Consider the following 22,629-nt stretch of genomic DNA (forward strand, 5'->3'; position numbering starts at 1 on the left):
GTGAGGGCCGGCGGGCGAGAGGGTGTGGGGCCGTGGCCCGCCTCTCTCCCCTCACAGGGTCGCCCCGCACGTCGGTGGACACGGTGGCCCGGGCCCCCGCGCCGACCGCTGCCCTCCGCTCCTCGGCCCTGCCGGTTCCCCGTCCTGGCCGCCCTCCTGCCTGGCCGGCGGCGCGGAGCAGTGGTCCCTAGTGGCTGGGGGGGGACGGACGGCAGGGCACTGCCGCGACCTTGTCCATCCCCTCCCGCCGGGCCCAGGCGGGCAGGGGTGGCGGCCGTCCAGCCTCCTTAATGCTGCCCCGATTCGGCCAGGCGTAGGCTTCTCCCGTGCTTCACGCAGGCACCCGCACACACACCGTGTGCTCCTTAGCCCTAGGTCAAGGGGAAAAGCGTTTTTCGGTGGTGACTTTTGCAGGAGGGACGGTTTGTCTGGAGGGGTATCTCTTGCCCATCTGTACGCATGCTTTTGGTACGAGGTTTCCTATCCTGCTCACTTAAGTATCCTGCTTCCCCCTCAAGACTCTCTTGCATTAACTTACTTAGTAAATTGCTCTTCAGTGCGGTACAGGTTAACTAAAAGTAACTCTCTCCCTTCAGCTACTGATGTAGGACCGAGGTAAAGAAGAGATGCCGTCATAGATCTCAAGCAATATTAACCCAGGGCTGGTGGGTCAGAGGGTAAGGAGGATGAAAGAATCGCTTGATTGTAATTTTAAGTGCGGAGGGGAAGGAGTCGCATACAAAAGTAGCACTCGTTTCTCTCCATGGAGCAAAGGAAGAAAGGGAGTATTTGGAGTGGCTATTTCTGTAAGGGCTTGGGTAAGAAGAGAGAAAAAATAAAGGGAGAACATCCCACCAGACAGGAGCTTGGGAGGCTGAAGCACTGCACTTCTTGGAGGGCAGGGAATTGCCAAAGAGCTGGATGAGCCAAGAAAGTCACAGAGATGACAGACGGGGGAGAGGCTGTTCACAGGTTTGTAAAGTCATGACTCAGGCTTGTATATGGTAGAGGAGAAGCAGGACTCATTAAAAGAGATTTTGGAATTTATTAGTTACAGGGTAAAAATTACAACTGATTTTTATTGTGATTTTCAGATTGGAAAGTGATTGATGACAGTGTAAATGGAACAAATATCCTGAACTACCATTCAAGAGTTATTTTTAGTTTAGGGAAGAGTCTCACTCTGAAAATAGTCTGTGTCAATAGGATCTTTCAGTTCTGACTTCAAAGTTGTAGCTGCTACAATAAAATAAGGCTGACATTTATTTTGTTTTCAGTATTATGTATTGATATTGAACTTTTGGTTGGTTGCTTGTTTTTTTACATTTTCATATGTAGAACTGAACGTATTTGCTTCCTAAATTGGTAGCAGTGAAAATGAGAATGAGGCCGGCTTTAAGTGACTGTCAACCTTAGGAGCAGAATTAAACCAAATACATAAAATAAACAATCAAGAATCTTCCTATTGAATTTTAAAGTTAGGCCACGTATTATACCAGCAGATCTTGCTGTGTTTAGTAGCAGTTAATTGCAGAAAGGGTTTTGAAGGATATGAGGTGATTTAAAAACCATACAAAACCCCAATAATTAAGTCTTTATTCTCAGTTCTTGGCCTCTGAAGCAAAGCGTTAGACTTTATGTGGTTCATTTTGATGTTGTGTTGATTTAATTAAAGTCACAGCTGTTGGCATAAACAGCTTACATAAGAATGTCCACTTTCAAACATCCTTTGTTTTTACTTTGAATTGGTTAATGTGGTAGAGTGAAAAGCTTGAGAACATGAATCAAAAAGCAAGAAGCGTAAAAAAAAGGAGAAGTAGATGGATATAACCAAGATAGAGGAATGTCACTTCTTCATTAGATGTGTACTTTGTCTTGCTAAAATATTTTAAGATGTTAATGCTTTTGTTACCAAGAGCTTCTACACATTTGCATGTAGAAAGCGCTAAAGTATTTTGTTTAAATCGAGTATTTGTTATATGCTGTGGCAAAAAAAAAAAGTGATTTTGCTCACTGGTGGTGGAAGAGTTTTAAATAATTCTGCTTTGAAAAGTTGCAAGCTGCTGTGGAATTAAATGCTAAAAAGTTATTAAAAATTATGGACAGTTAAAAGCTGCAGGATGTATTTCTCACGCTTGAAAGTGGGCATTTTGAGTAGTTACAGTAAATGTATTTTGTTTCTGAGCAGCCAGGTTTATGAAAGCTCTGCCTCCCATTTGTGCAAGATTACAAACAGGACAAATTACCAAGTGACCAGCCAATGCAGCTGTTAGTGAAAGCCTAGAGAGTATAGGCCTGTTTAGTTAAACAAGCTGGATCGTTGCCATTTCAAAGGATTCAAAATGAAAAACAAAACCATTTTGAAAATAAATTACATGCTTTAAAAGAATGCCGGAAAAGAGATTTAAATGGAAGTAAAAGATTAAGAAGGCTTTAAAGAAGCAATGGACTGCATCATAGAAATAATTAATTTGATAGGTGATGATAATATGATAGAGAATTATGCTAATCCATTTTAGGAAAAACAAAGGCAGATTTACAAGCAATGAGAAATGTCTCTTGGCTCTCTATGAACCTGTTCCTACACTTGTATATGAAGGGTCTTTCTGACTTTTAATATTGTACATGTCAGTTTATCTTTCTCTGTCATAGCTCCATTTTGAGTATGCAGTTTTGAATCTTCACACCGTGTTTCCCCTGTAGTGCATATAAGTGTCTGCTACTTGCTTAACAGTTTAGAGATGTAACTATTATTATGTAGGAAATATGGAAGTATAAGGGATTTATGTGTTTTTAAATAAACCTATAAATGAACAGTTTATTTAGTGTTTATAAAATTTTCCAACCAGAACACTTTCTTTATCAATAGAAAGGGAATGCATATTCAGTGTTTGATCTTCTTTCAAACATAAATATTGTTTGAGCATTTAGAATCACAGATACGTTGGCTGGAAGGGACTTCTGAGGGTCATCTAGTCAAAGCTTCTGCTTGGAGCAGGACAGTTGCTAGCACTGGATTAAGCCAGTCCCGGGTATAGACCTTTGTACTTCAAGTTCATGAGGTTTCTGTTTTACAGTCCTGCAGTTTCGCAGTGTCCCTTTGAAGTGAAGCTCTACCATTCAACATGTCAACCATCCCTCTAATTTAGTATCATCTGCAAGTTTGCTGATGGTACATTCTGTCTCATCATCCAAATTACTCATAAATTTACTGAACTATATCAGCCCCAGTATCAACCCCAGGGTACTCCTACTGTTACTAGCCAGCAACTGAAGCAATTTGAAGCCATCAAGTCTTCAACTGTCTGCCGAGCCAGTCTTCAACCACTCCCAACAGTCCATCTGGCCTTAGGTTCCTAATGTGTATGCTATGGCAGATGTTGTCAAAAGCCACAGGACAGTCAAGGTGTATTGTATCTGCTGCTGTCCCCTTAGCTGCATGACCAGACATTTCATCATAGTAAGTGTTCAGATTTATCAAACATAATTTGCCCTTGGCAAATCTGTGTTGAATCTCCCTGATTAGTTTCTTAGCTTTTACACAGCTAAGGGGACAAGCTCTGAGCATTATTCCAGAGACTGGGTAGTGCTGACTGGACATAGGCACTGCTTCTTGCCTCTCTTAAAAATGACCATGCATTAGCTTTTTTTCCAGTCAATTGGAGACTTTCCCAGGTAACTGATTTTCATAGGTAATAAACAGTTGCCTCACAAGCATGTCAGCTGTGTCTCTTAGCAGCCTTGAGTGTAACCCGTCTGGCTCTGTGCATTTGAATACATCCAGCTTCTCTAAGCAGTTGCTGGCCCCACTCCTTAGCCCTCTCCTTCCCAAACACTACTGGTCCAAGCAGAGGTCTGGGTGCAGGCTTTGCCTCTGAAGACTGAGGGGAAAAAAACGTGTTGAGTACTTCAGCCTTTTCTATATCATCTGTGGCAAGGTTGTCTTCCCCCTAAATTGATGGATGCACATTTTCACTTAACTTCTTTATGATCCTTCCATATTTTTAAAATTCCTTCTTGTTACCCTATATGTCTATTGCTAGTTTTAGCTCCAGTTGAGCCTTTGTGATTTAATGGAAATAAAGGGTGAAAACAAGCCATGTCAAATGATGAGTATTTTATTTAACAAATATTTATATGGATTTTTCAGGAGCTGGTGGTTCTGAAGACTGCCAAGTCATCATGGCTCATGCTACTATTTACGTGGGGTTTACTGTTCCTCAGTTACTGAGAGGTGCTAGCAGAATTTTTCCCACTCATTCTGCATTGGTGGTGGTGAGGCACTCTGATTTTTGTTACTGCACAGTAAACAGGTAGGTTATCCACGTACAAATTTTTTTTTTTTTTTAAAGAGAATGTCATGGTAACACTTCACTGTGTCAAAATGAAGCTGACAAATTATTACAGACCTGTAAATACTTATTTAACTCCCAGTTGTATATTTATATTTAATTCGTATTTAGACTTAGTCTGGATTACACTGGTAAATTGTTATGTTAATAGAAATTCCTATCAGTAAGGGACAGTAGCACAGCTGTCAAAATGACTATTATCTGTGTTTGCTTTTTGTTGTAGCACAATAAAATCAAAAAGGAAAATGGATCATCTAGAGAGAACAGCAAATAATTTTCGCCAGGAGGTTAGTGTTCTGTTCTTCAGGATATAAGTACTTTTTTGTGTGTGTGAAGAAACTGGATAGTTGTATTTCATTCTTAGGCTTCATTTTGTCTTCTAGAGTCTGTTTTACTTCTTTTTCTCCTCATTTTTCATATTTGATATTGATATTTGATAAGTGTATTTTGTGGTCAATGTGTGAAATGTAATGAATGTCCTGGTTTTGGCTGGGATAGAGTTAATTTTCTTTCTAGTAGCTGGTATAGTGTTATGTCTTGGATTCAGTATGAGAAGAATGTTGAGAACACACTGATGTTTTCAGTTTGTTGCTAAGTACTGTTTATACTAAGTCAAGGATTTTTCAGCTTCTCATGCTCAGCCAGCAAGAAGGCTGGGGGGGGCACAAGAAGTTGGGAGGGGACACAGCCAGGGCAGGTGACCCAAACTGGCCAAAGGGGTATTCCATACCATGTGACATCATGCCCAATATATAAACTGGGGGGAGTTGGCCTGGGGCGGATCACTGCTCGGGAACTAACTGGACATTGGTCAGCGAGTGGTGAACAATTGCATTGTGCATCAATTGTTTTGTACATTCCAATTCTTTTATAATTATTATTATCATTATTAGTTTCTTCCTTTCTGTTCTATTAAACTGTTCTTCTCAACCCATGAGTTTTACGTCTCGTCGTCCCCCCCCACCCCCCGGTTTTCTCCCCCATCCCACTGTGGGGGGGAATGAGTGAGTGGCTGTGTGGTGCTTGGTTGCTGGCTGGGGTTAAACCTTGACAATGAGTTATAAAAATTATTGATGATGTGATGCTGTTTACTTTATGTTGGACAAGAAATTTAATAGCATTCTGGTCAAGCACACTGATACCTGTCATGTCTACACAGCCTTCTGAGAATTTTATGGATATCTACAGTTCTGGTTCAAATTTGATATAAAAAAAATGTGGAAAATGTCCTTTTATAACATGAGAGATAAGATAAAGTGTAGACATTTTGAAGGGAGAGATGATAGGCAGTTGTAAAAAAGATCTTAGTTTGTATCTATTTTAATTCACAAGTACAAGGAAGATAGAGCATTGTTCTCCATCAAAATTCAGAAATGCTTATTCTGGATCTCAGTTTTGTGCAGTAAGCATTCTTTTTCATAATGTTCAGAAGCGAACATACTCTTGTATTTCATGTAGGTATTTCCTTTCTGCAATTAGCTAAAGTAGATGTTTTGAAATTTTTAATTACTGGCAGAATATGACTTCAATTCTCAAAAATGTTTCAGTAGTGAAACAATTCTGCATTTTTCTTAGACTTTTCAGGAGAAGTAGGGTACCTTTTTGACTGAAAAATCCCATCTTTAATTCCCAAAAGTTGGGAAATTATGCCCAATTTTTCTCCATGTTTAGTTAGCTTCTCTCAGTCTTGAGCAGACATGCACGAAAGGCCAGTCTTGCATGTGTCACACAGCAGGACAAACTATATTCTCAGACACACTACACAGATGTTAATGTGCATACATAATTAAGTCCTTCTCTGCTAGGTTTTCCCTCACTACAGTTGAGAATAAGTCACAGGCCAAGTGAATTCTTCTTGAAAGGAGGCTGGGTGGTGGGGATATATAGGTAACCCCAAAACTGAAGATTCAGGACTTAATGACATAGGCTGTAGACGGATGAGACAAATGCAGCCTCGTTTCGCCAAGATGTGAGCCAGCTTTGGGAGCCATGTGTCTCAAAGCTGTGCCTCAGCTACTCACACCTAATGTCAGCTCTTACTTGAGTACACATTAGCATTGCTTGTGGACATACAGCTGCTTGGGTGGATCCAATTTATGCCAGATTAACTCAGTAGATGGAGAAAATGAGTATTAGAGGCAGGTACAGTCAGATGTGCATTCTTGTTTGCTTCTGACATGGAAAAAATGATTGCAATTTTGAGTCTTGCAACCATTTTTTTTATCCTGGATATTTCTGATTGCATGGCTTGCTTACTTATTCTGCTCAACATAAATGCTGGGTAGCTGGAAAATACGTGGAAAATGGATCCTTATGAGGTGTTGGAGACTCTGAGGTGGTACAGGGAACTCTTCCTGAGGAAGAGATGGAATCTGTGTAGCATAGGTGGAAGAGCAGGGCTCAGTTCTTGCTACCACAAATTCTCTGCATATCAGAGGATTATGCTGTTTCTTTTTTTAATGCTTGATTTATTCTTTGTTACTTTATTTCTGACCACTTTAAAATCAGTTTATTTTAAATCCTCTGCTTGGTTTTAAATTCCATGTAATCAGCAGTTGGCTTCCCTCAGTCTGTATTGCCTTATTTGGCCATTTCAGTCCTGTAGAAAGATAATCATAGGTCTGTGTTGCATTAGGCTGCACGCCACACAATATCGCCTGTTGAAGAGTGGTAATGGGAAGGACCAGGGCAAGAAAAAGTGCCTAACACTTTCTTGAAATACAACAGCAAAGCCTGGAGTCCTCTGTCCTCCTCCCTCTCACTGCAGCCTTGTTTTGGGCCAGTTGGATACTCTTGTGGTGGTTCAAAATACTGGGTGAATGTCTTTGATCGACTTAAATTCATTTTTTGTAATAACTTTATACTGATTAAGAATTACATTTCCAGTGCTCTGTCAGATGTATCAGCCAAAGAATAAATTAGGGAGTGTACTGAAGAGTAAAGAAGGGAATGAAGAAGATCCAAACTTAATGTCCGCTTCCTGGACTTAAGGTTTCTCCATCAGAACAACCATTTTAGTCATGTGTCTGACATTTCTCTTGTTAACTTAGAGTGATTGTGTTCCCCGTTTAACACTGTCTGCTAAAGTGGAAAAGAAATGTGTGCTACTTTATTTTAAATTGGCAAATGTCCTGCTGCTTAATGGGACAGTGGACATGTTCAAATGTTGCTTTATGAATAAATTAATTTCCTGCTATGTGTTTTAAATTAGAGCATAGTTGGTTAAAGTTTAATTATTTTTTTTAATCTGTTTGATCTTATACAAATGAGAAATGGTAGAGTTCTGGTGGCATTATTAGTATTTCCTAGTGTGGTAAATGACATCAGCATTTTTTAACAGATTAAAATCTGTATATTTGCCTGTGTAGAAAATATTTAGGACATTACTTTCTTTGTAGAGGAAAATGGTTAATAATTATAACTCAAAAATACCTGAAGAGGAAGGGCAGGGAGAGGAGGGGAGAAAAATCCATGTTGTACTGATGGGCATCAAAGAGTTTTAAGTGGGGAGCCCCTGCCCGATGCTCCTGATGCAAAATCTGCTTTTCATTTAGAAAAGCATTATTTTTCTTTCTTTCTTTTTTTTTTTTTTAATCTCTTTAAAGGCAGTATCAACTACGGCTCTTACATCCTCTTCCATCTGGTTGCCAAACAAAAACTCTTCTGTTAACTAGCAATGATAACTTGTGTTGCAGTTTCCCTGTGTTTGTAGATCATATACGTGGTCAAATGGGTATGTGTGTAAATGCAGTAAGACAAGGCTTATTGTTTTTCTTGCATTAATGCATTATGCATTAATGCATACTCTGCCAGTAATGCATTTAATTACTTAAATAAAACTAGATACAGATCCAGAATTCTCCTTGGGACTTCAGTAGCAGTCAGTCTTTATAGCAGAGGTGTTTTTATTTTGTTGCTGGAAGATACAGGAATCTGCTTTGTAGAGGTCAGAATCTGTGAAGTGGTAAGTAGCAATCACTTCTCTTTATTGTTATGTTCTTTTCAAGTGAAATAAAATAAGTTTGTATACAATCTTAGAATAACCCTGACAAAAGTGACAGACATGGTGGGCTATCAGTAGAAAACTGTTTCTCCATTCAGTAACTATGTAAGTGAATCCATTTTTGTTTCTCTACCCCAGTGAAAAAATATTGGTGCTTTAGATAATGAAATGCCACAGAAAACATGCGAAGTGATAGATATCTCATACACAGATTCTTGAGTACTTTTGCTGCAAATGATATCTCCGTAACACAATGGCTTATTTTCCTTTTGTTAGGTAATTTCACAAGCAAAAGTGTGTGGAATCACCAATGAATCGGAGACAGTCAAAAGGCTTCGTTTGGCTATTGCAAATAAAGATTTTACTTTCAAAGCAGGACAGTGGTAAGATCTTCTGATATTTGAGGGGAAAATTACTAGCAGAAGTCCACTATAACAAAATGTTAAAAGGCCCTTGATACTTGAGCCTTGGAAAAAATTGTTAATTTACGTAATATGATATTTTATTGTTGGGTGTTCTGTCAAATAGCTGATATTTGGCATAATTTTAAAATAGCCATTATTAAGTATGCTAATGCTAATTTTAAAAGGACAAAAATGGATATTCTTTAAATGTTCAGTTTGATTGTTTCAGTATTTTCCTCTGTTTTATGTATATTACATTGTTTCTTCAAGAGTGCTTTGAAGTGCACTGTGATTTATTCTGCAAGCTGCCTTTACTGTCTTTATTTACTAGCTATTTTTACAGCGGAGCTGAGACTGCTGATTACTTAGTTTTGGTTTATAATTGAATCAGAAATGCCTGTTAGCTTTTATTTCTTCCCCTAGAAGTTTCCACTCTGAAATTTAAGCCTGCTAGATCAGATTAATATATAAATATACATAGGCAAACTTCAAAATAAAAAAACTTGAATTATTAAGCTTTTGAAATTATTAGCTGTTTGTTTAAGCAACCTTACAGCTTTTTTCCCAAGGAAATAGTGGATTTTCATGTTTGTCTTCCTTCCTCGTTAAAAATACTCCCACTCAATCGCTTTTTTTTTTCTCTTAGAAATCAATTTAAAACTGTAAGTAGTTGCTTTTGGCATTGGACACTTAAATGTTCTTAAACTTTTTATTGGCTTAGGCCATCTGAAAGTGGTTTTGCTGGAATCAAAGTATAGCTGCTAGGATATTAACAGCATATGTTACTCATGTAGTGTTAATATGCTGGCTTTTAAATTTAGAACCAGAACACAAGATGTTGATTGCAATAATTTGTTTGTGGAGTAATTTGCTGCAGTTTTTGCACATGTGCAGTGACTCATATTAAATTCTTGCTTGCCAGTACTTGGAAAGTACATTTACCCTCCAAAAATGTTTTAGAAATTATGCTGAAAACTGAAAGCTTTAATTATAATTACTCTTTTTCATTTTCTTCTTCCTTGAAAGTATTCTAATGCTATTGTAAGGTATACAACTTTTCTATACTTGTAGCTATAAACTATGGTTGCATTTTTTGATGAGCAGTACAAAACACCAGGCCACAATTTCCTGAGTAGAAAAGGCTAACTTGTTAGAATTTGCTATACTAAGATATTACAGCCAAAGATTGCCATTAAAATGTATATATTTTTTGAAAGTGTTCTAATTATCAAGTTTTTCAGAAGCAAAAGTGAATTTGTTTTGCAACCATGTCGGCAGATATTGGTCTTTATCTGACTTCAAGAAATAATGAAGACACTTGTTGCTCTTGCCCATTTTGATTTACTAAAACATGCATTGAGGTATATGCATGTTATAAATACTTTGAAGAAGTAGCTTTATGGTTTTACTGTTTCTGATCTCTTCCTCCAGCAATTGCTAATTGTTTCTTAAAGATTGGGCTTAGGTAGCCTTTAAAAGGAGGGAAATGAAAAACCACTGTAAGATCTCTGTTTTACATCTGTTTGCTCCTTTCCTTGTTGTGGGTTTATATAGGTTTTGTTTTTTTCTTTTTTTTCCTTACAACTACTCCTTTTGCTTAAGCTGTCACAGATAGCATTTCTTCAGGAGTCCTCTTATCCTTCCTACACACAGCTAAGATTAGACAACCCATTAGAAATACTAGCTAGTCCACTGTAATATAGTACACTATGCCCTGAAATATCTCATAATTATGTAATTGGAAAAGAAATACTAATGTAGAAAGAAATGCACGCCTATGTTAGTACATTAGAAGGGTGAAAACTACATTTGATTTAGATTGTACAGCAACGTTTGGTTTTGTATGAATGTTTCCCCACCAGGTGCGAATAATATTTCCCTTATATGTCAAGCAGAACATTTTGACTTGAATGGAAATTGTTACTTTACAGCATAAATGTAATTTTTTTTTTCTCTAACTTAAGTAGTAAGATTATTTTCCACCAGAGGGTGGTAAAGAGCTTTAGTAGCATCTTGAGGTTTTCTTTGCTACAATAAATGCTGCAATACAAGAGTCATCCTTTCTAATCTCTTAGATCCTTACTGCCAGGAAAGCTGAGCCCCGTGGTCAGTGGGGCTGCAGAAGCTGAGGACAGCGAAATAAGCCTTCTCAACTTTTTTTGGTTGTTGACCTTTTATTTGCAGTCAGATACCTTTATACACCATCAAGTTTATTAGCATAAAGTTAAAAATTGTATCACTATAGTATTGTATATATCACGCTTTGTGCATTCTTTGAGAGAAAAAGAGGATATTTTTCTTCGAAGGGTGAATCTTTGTGGGGAGTCAGCAGGCAAGATTTTTTCTTTAAAAAGTAGTGAACTATCCAAAGTGCTTCTCCCTCAAGAATTTGTGATCTCTGTGAAGAATACAGCCTTGCTGTTTAAAGAAAGTATCTGTGCAGTGAAAGTCAGTCTGTATTTCTTGTTGCATTCTCATTTAACTAATACTGAGCCAGCCTAACTCAGGTTCGAATTGACTAATGATTCTCTAGTACTTGGCATTGCTTACCAGTGTGGTTGTTTCCTAAGAAGTGGAGCAGCACAATTAGTTTTAAACATTAGTTTTCTTTAGAAATATAGGGATTTTGTTATGTGTTGTAAAAAACTGAAATATTTAAAGATTTATGCAACACAGAGGAGTTTAAATGTTAAATTATAAACCAGCTTCTAACCTTTTCTGATACTATTTGGAATATCAAAGCCTTACTTTTATGAAAATGAATTGTAGCTCATGTGTAGTAATGGCTTGCCTTCCATACTCTCTAATTGCTGGTGTTGCAAAAGCTTAGCCATATATTACCTTCTAATCTGTGGAAACCCATGTGTGGTTTACTTTAACTTTAAAAAATATTGTAGTCATTTATTCCAGTTTCTTTTCCTATCAACTAGAAAGAGATATCTGCCACCAGAGGGCACTGCAGTTCAAGAGGTAAAGCGATTCTGCTTCTAGTTACTGACCTTTCACTGGAGAAATTTTTTACAGACTGTGGTTTTACTTCAGGTATTTCATCTTCCTAAGAAAAGAAAGCGTTTAATCGAAAATCATTTCCCTATAATTAGTTTCCCAATCTTCTTATGTTTGAAAATTGAAGACCCCATCAAAGGGACCAAAAAGAGTGGGATTTAAGCCACTCTATCAGACCATATTGTGGTTTTGGTTTAATACGCAAATGATTTATTTAAACACTTAGAATTCTAGTCTGTTGTAATATGTAGCATCTAATGCTAAAAGCAGAATGGTTTAAAAACCTGATAGTTTAACAAAGGTGATGACATGTTTCTAGATGAAAATAATTTTAAGGAAATGGCATTACTCAAGATTAAGTCCTTTTTTGAAAAGTTATGTTAGGGAAATGAAGATGTCTTTGTCAAGGAAGGATAATTGAAACAAAGGCAGCCATTTTGTTTTCCATGTTTGGGTTTGTTGGCTGTCTTTTAAACTTTTGTTTCTGGTCTATTTTTAGGGTTGATTTCTTTATTCCTGGAGTATCTGTAGTTGGGGGATTCTCAATATGCTCAAGCCCTGGCCTGTTGGAACGAGAAGGAATATTAGAGCTGGCAGTAAAGCACACTGTTCATCCTCCTGCTCACTGGATTCACACTGAGGTAAATGAGATTAACTGTGAGATTTGGCTTTTTATTTTTCCTTTTTTTTTTTTTTGAGGGGGTGGTGTGTGTGATTTCAGACTACTTTTTGCTATTGAGTGCAAAACTACTGTTGACTTGTTCAACCATTTTTAATACAATGTAAATCTTTAAAACCTTTTGTTCAGTAAGGGTTAGAAATTGGATGTGTATGTGGTAATATGGTTACTGTGATCTTTTCACTCCACTTGTGCTTGGACTTACAGTGATACTGTACTTAGTGCATATAAGGGTTCTCACTCCTTTGGAATTAATGAACTGAAAAATGTTGAAAAACCTCTGTTCTAACTTGTGTCCCTGAGAACAGGTTGTGTTACATGTTACAGTTACATCTGATAACTTGCCATCATTCTTGTCCGTTTCTGCAAACAGAAACTGGGAAGCATTGTCAGATAAATACAAATATAGATTATTAAGTGGTAGCAAAGGGAGATACTTAGCTCAGTTATTCTGAAATGATAAAACAATACTTCAGAATTTTGATAGTATTCTTTTAAATATGCAATATTTTTGTAATATTGACATAACCCAAGGCTTGATTTGCTATGTTAAAAGTAAAGTCTCACACTTTGGCCTCTTGCAGTGTTTTGTTCTTCCATTTACCCCATTTAGTTAAGTCAGAAGAGTCCTGTTTCTGCTGCTGATCGTTTTTCATAGATGATCTGTCCTGTCAACTTCTGTTCTTTTCACACCCCTCTGTGATCTGTCCTATTTACTGTTCTCTGCCTGGCATTTGTATTTCCTAAATGTGGCTGTGAAGTTTAAATTGACGGATTCTTCTAGGTTTACAAATACTGCAGTTTTGTTCAGTGGCTAACGAGTTACAGTAAAGATTGATGCAAATATACTAGAATTGAGGATATGCAAAGTGCTGCTAATCTAGTAGTTAGCATGTGACCATCCACAGTATTTTAATTGGTGTCATATCAAGTTATCTCCACTGGAACATAAACAAAATAACCTTTTTGAGATGTTGTGTAGAACTTGTAGTGCACGTGCCAGCAGACTGCATAATGCCTAAGAGGATCTGTTTTTTGGTATTGCTCTTTAAAGAATATGAAGACCTAACTACATAATTCCCAGTCTCCGGAGACTCTCTTAGGATTTTGGATGTCATAAATCAGTTTGTTGTTGCTGAGTTTTCTGGCTGAATTTATAGGAAAGTCTTTAGTTAGTGGGTAAGCTAGGTTAAACCTGATGCTGTGGAGGAACCTCCAGGGTGTATATGGACTCTTTTAGCTAAACAAAAGTGCATGCTTTTCCTTAGGAAAGAAGAAGGAAAAAATAGTAACCTAGAATTTGAAAAGGTTGTATATATGGTGAAAAAAGTCTGGTACTTAATTGTTTAAAAGTTACTTCTAAGGGAAGTTGATATCTCGGGGTAAAAGATGTTATGGGAATAGTTAGTACTAATTTACTCACTGTATCTGGGGTTTTTTAGAGGTGTTTTTTTTTTCTAATGTTATTGTATATAAAATCATAATTTTAGCAGAGTATCTTATAGCTTTAGGAAGATACAGCCTTTTCTTTAGAAAAATGTACATGTAATGTATTGATTGCTTCACTTTTCTGCCTAAGCTGTTTCAATGCCGTATTTACAAACTAGGTTAAAGGACAACACTTTCTCACCGTATTGCTCCAGAATTTTACTGGTTTTTTGTGAATACTGACTTACTGTTAACATTGGCATGGCTAAAGTACTGAAACGTGGGTGACTGCTGGTTAAGAGAGATTTTTCCTCTGTCCTACATCCAATCTTGATGAGATATAGCTGGTTAAGGAGGCAGATTAGACAATAATGAGATTATTTCTCCCTAAAAATGCTTATTTCCACAAAGGGTACCAAAATCTTATGTCCTCCTTCTGCCACATGAATCTGGAACACTTCTGGATTCACGCATCTCTAAAACAGGGCAAATCATGATGGGAAAGCCTGGCAGTGCACATTAAAGAAGGAGAGAGAAATTAGTTTCAGATAATGAATGCTGATTGTCTTACACTATAATTGAGAGATAATACTTTATGCAATAATTAAGAAAGGCAAGAAACTTTTTTTTTAATGGTCATGCTCACTAATTTAGGAACCTCTGTGTTCTGTGCAGTACCTGCGTCCAAGGGCTTCCTTCCTCCTAGTGGAATTGTTACGTGTTTAGACCTTTGTTTACTATACAGTTGTCATTAATGGAAATCCTTTTGTTTCGATTACTGTTTCCTGATATCGAGGAGGAAATGTTTTTATTCTGTAAGTGACTAACTGCTAATTTTTCAGCAGTTCTTGTAGCTTTCCTTTTTTTTCTCTCCTCCTTTCCCACCTTACTTGGTTTCCCTATCGTCTTTTGTTTTATTTTTTAAACCCTCTATATGGCCTGAAATGAGTTCTGTTTTCTGCTCCTATTTGTTCTGTTAGCTTGCAGTGATGTGGAAGAACTCAACCTGACTTCTCTGTACTGCGGTTTCATCCTTCATACTGGGATGCAGTGCTGGTTTACCAAGAAGATACTGACCCAAATGGGTTTTTTTGTTGTAGCTTTAGTTTTCCATGTATCAAAAAAACCATGCTTTGGCAAATTTCGCTAAGAAATAATTTCTTATGTACAAGTGGAAAGGAAGAGAGAAGGTTTTCCCCTGATTTTTCTTCTTCTACAACTCTGAAATTGCAAATGCAGAAGTGGTTCTGCAAGAAATATTCTTGTGGATACTTGCTTTGCTTCTGGGTGTTTTTTATTTTTTAGGAATGGGGATGGAAAAACCTTCTGCGTCTGTGCAACTCATTCTGACTTCCTTCTGTGACCTCATAGCAAGGCCTTTTTTGACATGAGACTGGGTTTGGGTAAAAGTGTGATCTCGCATGTTAACCTCAGGTTTTCACAACCACATACTGCTGTTGAAAAACTCTTGCATGAATCATCCCTCTTCAACTCTTATGGGGGTGGGAAGGGGGACTCACCATCCTGCCTTATCAGAAGACTGAAACTTCTGAAAGTAGAAGTAGATCCCTAGAGACACTGAAATAGATTACTTCAGATAGCTGGAAACTGTGTGTTTATTTTAAACTACTTCAGTTTTCCCTCACTGGTCAATAAAAATAAAAAATCACAGCCCAGCAAGTCTTGTGACTATGGTGCAAGAAGAAGAATATTTCAACTTTTGCTTTTAGTTTTGAAATTAAGTATCTTCTTTTCCATCCTAGTGCACTCTTGACTCAGAAGTGGCTCTGCGAGTGGGAGGTGATTTCTTCTTTGATCCTCAGCCTGGTGACTCCCCTGTAAAACTAGTGCTGATAGCAGGGGGTGTTGGAATTAACCCATTGTTTTCTATACTGCTGCATATAGTAGATCTTCATGGATACCAAGAGGGTAAAGGAAACGGATACAAAATGGGAACAGTGAAGCTGTACTACAGTGCAAAAAATACAAGTGAACTCTTATTTAAGGTAAGTAAAAAGTTTTTAAAAAAAAAAAAAGATCTCAGATATTCAGCTCTCAGTGTGTGTATCATTCTGTTGCCGAATTCCAGAGAGTCCCTCTGTGTAAGACGCTGTACAGAGACAAAACTAACTTCCTGCTTTGAATCCCATGTGTGTTTTGTTAATTACTTATGCCAGTGTACAAATTAAGGTTGTTATTGGACGTACCTGGTCTCATTGACTTCACTGATAAGTCAATTAGCCCTAAATGTCTACATTTTACTATAATGTCGTAAAAGCATCATAGTATACTAAAGATTATATATACTATAACATGTAAGTGTATATACACACTAATATTATGCATAATGCTATATGCTATAATACTGTAACCACACAGTCTCAGTATAGATTGTATTGAATTTAAAGACTAGCAAGAGCAATTATATCCAAAGGAAACTTTCTAAAAACAATAGGGGAGCTTTAATGATACTGCATTAGTTATTATTGGATAGTAGTATATGAATGAAGTATTTATAGCCACTTGAAAAATTGTTTGTATAGTACTTCATCAACATTTACTTACCAGTTAAAGATCAGTTGTCACACTCGGCCATTAAGGGTCACTGATAAGATTTTAGGGTCAAATTAGTGCAGCTTCTGTAAAGAAGCATCCCTAATGATTTAGGTTTCTTTGAAATATTGAAAGCTTTTGATTGTAAGAAAAAAAGTGAAAATCTATCATGATTCCAGCAATTGTGTATAGGATCCATCACTAGTTTTAATTCTGTACTTCTACCATATTTCTAGATACAAAGAGGTTTGCTTTCTTTGAGAATTCATTTGTTTGTTGCTAGCAGTGGAATAATAAACTGGAACCTATCTACTCTTCCATTTGGCCAACTACTAATCTCCAAGTCTGTTCTAAGCATACTCAGTTTTTTTCAGTGCAGGAGCTAGCATTTCCCAAGTTTCACTTCAGCAGTGTTACAACAGCAGAGCTTTTGCATTAGAGCTTCTGGGACAGAAGAGAACACAATGAAATGTCACAGTGCTTGAAATATATTCTTCCCTTCATTCTTCATGTGTCCCTCAAACCCAGAACACGTATATGAAAATTCGTTACTTCTGTGCAGAGGATTGAGGAAATAGGATCACTAGAGTCTTCATGCTGTTGTGAGATACATCTGTACAGTCTCCATGAGGAACTGCTAGGTTGTCGCTGATGGTTTGGAGGACCTGTCTCCTGAAGAAGCAGCTGTGTATAGGCTGACAGGGATGAAGGGTGACGCTAATGTAATTTTCTAATACTCATGTTGGATGTGCTTTCATTTCATAGGCAGATGCACTACTTTTGAAAGTCTTGATATTTAAAATAGTAGAAGCATACAGTGTTAGAATTACAAAAGCTGCCGTACTAACTTTGCTACTTCAAGATGTCAGTTAGCTGGATTTTCCTGATGTCATGAGGAGTGAATGTGACCCTTATTTCCTTATTGTGGCTGGGACACTGGGGGATAGGTCTTTTCCCTTAGATCTATATTGCTAATCTGTCTGTTTCATTTTGTACACTAACTCACTAAGCTGCAAAGAGCCTGCTGAGCTGTTAAAATTCTCCTTCATTCAGTTAAAGAGAGCCTGTCTCTTGCGTTAGGGTACTAGAAAATAGTACTTTGGTGGCTGATGTCACATGTGTGATATTTGCTACTTTCTGTCCATGTCACTGAATTACAGCATGATAGGTTACAAGTAGGTGTTGTGAATGACTGCAGGATTATTTAAGCCGGAAAAGTCCTACCTTAGGCATGCCTTCTGGCTTGGTCCTAGGACTTCAACTCAACAGGACATGATTAGTTTCAAAAGTGCTATCAAATTGTATGTGGTTCCACGTAAAGGGAACAAAAGTTTAGAGTCACACCCAGAACAGTGTAAGCAGGCCAACATTAGAGGTGCTAGTGGAACAGTGTACAGCAGTGTCTGTCTGTGCTGCTCTTCGTCCATGTCTTTTTAGGGAATCGGAAACAGATTTGTCTATAAAGTAGAATCTATCTGGTGTTTTTTGTTAAGCAACCCATGGCAGACTGTTCACTGTAGTAACTAGTTAGTAAGCAAACACATAGCAAAACAACCTAATTTACCTATTCACAGAGTAGAAATTATTTTTATTTCAGAATATTTTAAGAAAGAATTTCCAGTGTCCGTTCCAGCAGTGAAAATCCCAAATAGTGCAGAATCTAGACACTAACTAAATTTAGTTTCAGAACTAACTACAGCATCTGACTGACAGATTTGGGGTTTTTTTTACTATGATTTGAACTGAAGCCGCTGGGTTTTTGGTGGTAACTATCACAGCTGTGACTTAGGGAACTGAAAATTACAGAATTTCTACTCTGGTAAAAATAGCATTAGTGTTAACACTGTAGTTGGTTTTACGTGGAGAACACAAGAGAGTAAAGGGTCTAGTAATCTTACCAGATAAAGCAGATAAGACTTAAAAAGTTCCTAACAAATGGTAAATGCATACTGCAGGGGTTTTTTTTAAATGGAAAACCACTATTTAAGTGGAAGGAGGAAATCGGGAAAGGACATAACTGGTTCTTAGGTCCAAATCTTACAACTTGCAACCTATTGTAAAAAAGGAGAAAAAAAGCACTAACAAGATTGCTGGTAGTGTCTTCACATTCCAGATTCGGAAACTGTGTTTACGTGTGCAGGTCAGCCCTGTGAAATCAAGCCCATCAAGTTCTCAGTGCTGAAATGCAAGAGTCTTGGTACTCGGTAGTAATCTCTGGTGTTGTGGGACTGTATGCATACATCTGTTTTGACTTAATGGCCTGTGGTATAAGCAAGTGTGTTTAACATTACAGAAAAATATTCTCGGTTTGATGAATGCATTTCCTGGAAAGATCATGTGTCATTTCCATGTCACCCAACAGAGTTCACAGATCTGTAAAGAACTTCAGCCACATGTTACAGGTAAATATAATGACGATGTACAGAGATGATATCTAAAGTCTAAGTTCAATTACATCCTAGAGGATGAAGTTATATGCATAATTTAGTATTTTTACATTTAAAGATTCAAAATGAGATGTGAGTTAAACCTAAATTATTTCACTGTACATATTACACTTTGGAGAAAAATTTTCCCTTTGTAGCTTTTGTTTTCATTTCCAGTAAACCTGCTCTGTTAATTCCAAACTTTATACTGGTATTTCCCACTGCAAACTTTATTCCAGAAACTATTAAGCAAAGTATTTACTTTTCTTAAGGTGGGATTGATGCCTGTAAGAGATAATTCATCGTGTTTCCATTTCTCTTGTATTTGTATTGAGATACTTACCTATTTTTTTTCATCTGAATGTGGGATTTTTAGTTGTATGTAACCAATGCTCCTCTTCAGTGACTAATATCCTGTGCATTCCAACTGGAAGTACTGATCTATATCCCCAGCAGAACAAATGGTTTTGGAAGCCTCAAATCTTGATACCTATTATCCTTAAACAGGCCTGGCATTTTTAAGAAATGAGTGCTTGAAATACCTCTTAACCAGTCATTCTTTTTGAGATTAGTTCATGATTAATATTTCTGTTCTCATTTCTTACTTTTTTTCTTTGTCAGAGGGAAGAATATCTGAAAAGGATCTAGAAAAACATGTATCTAAGGATACTTTATGGTACATCTGTGGTCCACCTCCAATGATAGAATCTATATCCAAACTACTGTCTAACATTGGTGTTCCTAGAAACTGTGTTTTCTTTGAGAAATGGTGGTAGTGACACTTGCTGAACAGAAAATGTATTATTTGTTTCCAGTATATTTTGATAAGCTAAAATGTACAGAAATGGACTATGAATTATTTGGAAGATTTTATTTCATACATGAAGATGTCCTCAATCATGATAGTGTTCCTTTAATTTAACTATAATACACCTGTAATACAGTGCTGCTGCTTTTGGGGGAAAAAAAGTGATTTTTATATTAAAGACATTAACTGTTCTGGTTTTTTGATGGTTTGCCTACTTCTTATGGGTAGCAGTATATTTTCATTTTATACACTTGTTTTGTTAGTCAGCTTTTGAAAGACCTTCAGTGCCTGATTCAGCAGTTGTAGAGAATTAGTTGTGCAGCAATGCCAGGTCAGTTTATAATAAATAATAATTCAGGCCACAACTTCTGAATCTGTTCCAAATTATTGTGCTAATGAGTCAACACCCTGCCTTCCCCAGTTCTGTATAATAAATTAATATTTTTATAGAAGTAGAGTTGCTGTGAGGTGACTTCCTTCTCTTGCAACTTCTTGTTAAAAGAAAAAAAACCTTTTATGTGGTTTAAGTCAACTGTGTTGACAGTAAAAGACATTTTTTCATAGTCATATTCAGACAAGAGTTAAAAGTATCGAGTGTAAAAGTGTTTAGAATCTGTCAGCCTCTGACAGAGCTGTACAGAGCTATTCACGTGAACCTGTATCCCTTGCTGGTGCTGAGATAGTCCACCCAGCTTGTGCTTGCATGTGCCTCATCCTGCAAAGCAGCACTGGCCAGCAATAGCTGAGACAGGAAATTGCCGTGATCCTGCTGCAGTTCAGAGTTCTAGAAGGCTCCAGGATGCACCAGTTCTGCTTGGTTGGAAAAAAATCTCTGGAAAGTTTGCTCTTTTAAGGTATGTGGGTACCTCTAGGTGTAATGGCTGACACCTAAGCTCTTCTTGAATGAAGCTTCTTCCCCCAACTTGTAGAAAAACTCATCACAGAAATGATAAGACTAACAAAAAGCCATAATGAGTTTATTAATTATCTATATAGACAGTTCAAGGCCTTAGGTGGTGGAGATTCCCATTGTACATTTGAAGACCTCAGTAAGGAACATTTAAATCAGTAAAAGTACTAAATTATTTTTTAATTATTAAAAAAGTTAAACACATAAGACCTCCTCTTTGTTAGTGGTTCTTTTCCTTAACTGTTTCAGACAATAGTCAAACAGGCAATGCAGCAAGTTTCTTGCCATCAGCATCCGTCTGCTCTGCCTTAAACAGAGGTTACAAAGGTACAGATCCCATCACCCAATTTCCAGCCTGCAGCAGTACTGTTGGTGCGAAGCACTTCATTTTTCAAGCGTAACTTCCCAGTGCTTGGCGAAAAAGGCCTTCAGCCCAGCTGTAGTGCTCTCCCAAGAAATCATTTCAGCTTCAGTATGCCAAGTTTAGCCTCTAGTCGTAACCTTTGTATCAGAGTCACTGATGTATTTTACAGCTTGTAGGATACCTACTGCCACATCCACGTTCACCTCATCTAACAAAAACCAGTGAGACAGCCTAACTAGGAAACTACAAGGCCTTGCTTGTGCCCAGCACAAGAATCCTACTGTAATTGTTGGAGAAGTTGACTGAACAACTGAAACTATCCTAGCCTTTCTGAGCATCAAAGAGAAAGATCCATGCTTACTGCTGCTCAGAACAAACAGAACTTAAGGAAACAGGCTGTATTTTCTGTCAGGAAGATGTGACTCTGAGTGGTGGACCTTAAAGAGTTGCCTTTTAGCGAAAGTACTCTGAGGAGAGTTTGCCCTTAAGTTTTCATCTTCTGGTGCCTGCAGCCTCATCCACTTAGGTTTGTGCTTCTGTACCACGCGCAGGCTAGCATTACTTGCCTCCTCAGCAGTCACTGCAGACCCAGAGGGGATGTCTCATCAAATTCCCTCCTACTCAAATGAGAGGAAGATTCTTTCTGAGTACCCCTATTTCAGGAATGGTTCCTCATTTGTTCACTCTAGAATGTAAATAGGACAGCATGCTTGTCACAGAAAATAAAACCAAGGGGGGTTTGTGTTCACAAAGATCGCAATTGACATGTCGGAGCTTGATGCTTGAAGGAAGCAGGGTGGTTTTTTTCCTAGAAATGTGCAATACATTGCTATCAGGAAGTACCGGTGCCCTAAAATAAAAACCACGCACTAGGCTCCTGCATGTTTTGACAGTGTAATTATAAAAAGATTCTGAAAAGCTTTTAAATGTTGTTTTTCTTGTGACTTTTAAATCATTAACTGGATCATAAACTGGTTTACCCTTTTTTCTCTTTAATGCACAGGCTTTCTTCAGCCCACATGACATCTCTTTCACAAACCACTCCTCAGACTTGCACCAAAATGTCCATTTTAACAAAAGGCATTTCAAAACCCTTTGCTTCTGTAATCATCCTCTTTTCTCTCTAACCTCTTTCTGTCATTCCCTGTTACACTCAGATTGAGTGCTATAGGGCAAGGACACATCTCTCTTAATTGTATGGGCTCACCCACCTTGAAGAGTAGTAGTAAACACACACGTGCACACACCCCCACACCACGTCACCCCCCCCCCACATTCTGTACCAAAAGATAGAGGAGAAAAAAATTTCATACCTCCCCACACCCAAATACCAGTAGCCTCAGTTACTGTTAACAAGAAGTTCTTTCTTACCTTGAGCTGTTATCCTGCCAAAGGGCAGAGAACACCTTCATTCCATAATGCAGGTAATGGTCATAAATGCCATTTCTGAGCCAAGAAGCCAGGGAAGTTGCTAGCATCCCCTTCCTCCATAGCCTTTTCCTGTTGACACTTAAGAATCTTTTGGAGGTCTCTTCTTTCTAGAGTTTAGCGGTCTTGTTGTGAAACATCAGTTTCACCTTAAAGTCTATTATTGAATCTGATTCCACCATACATGAAGAGAAAAAAAATCCCAGGAAAATTAACCTATATAAACATGCTCTACAAATAAATAAATGTGCTATTAGCCTACACTGGT

General features: G+C 37.7%; 1 protein-coding gene across 5 annotated transcripts in view; it reads left to right on the forward strand.

Moving 5' to 3' along the window:
• OXNAD1 (oxidoreductase NAD-binding domain containing 1) overlaps positions 1-20,106 on the forward strand; it is a 20,172-nt gene extending 66 nt beyond the window's left edge. Inside the window, exons 2-10 of one of the 5 annotated variants that reach the window (XM_010585893.1) lie at positions 597-677; positions 4,151-4,313; positions 4,576-4,639; positions 8,632-8,738; positions 12,265-12,406; positions 15,636-15,672; positions 15,778-15,878; positions 18,719-18,827; positions 19,473-20,106. In XM_010585893.1, coding sequence (XP_010584195.1) covers positions 4,183-4,313; positions 4,576-4,639; positions 8,632-8,738; positions 12,265-12,406; positions 15,636-15,672; positions 15,778-15,878; positions 18,719-18,827; positions 19,473-19,627 — 846 coding nt within the window. In that variant the 5' untranslated portion in view covers positions 597-677; positions 4,151-4,182 and the 3' untranslated portion in view covers positions 19,628-20,106. Of the gene's footprint in view, positions 1-596; positions 678-4,150; positions 4,314-4,575; positions 4,640-8,631; positions 8,739-12,264; positions 12,407-15,635; positions 15,879-18,718; positions 18,828-19,472 lie in introns of those variants that run through there. The other 4 variants (XM_010585894.1, XM_010585890.1, XM_010585891.1 and 1 more) reach the window with 4 other exon arrangements.
• Positions 20,107-22,629: the final 2,523 nt, after the last annotated feature.

Source organism: Haliaeetus leucocephalus, unplaced genomic scaffold (genome assembly GCF_000737465.1).
Source record: "Haliaeetus leucocephalus isolate CR32 unplaced genomic scaffold, Haliaeetus_leucocephalus-4.0 Scaffold135, whole genome shotgun sequence".
NCBI classification, from domain to species: domain Eukaryota; kingdom Metazoa; phylum Chordata; class Aves; order Accipitriformes; family Accipitridae; genus Haliaeetus; species Haliaeetus leucocephalus.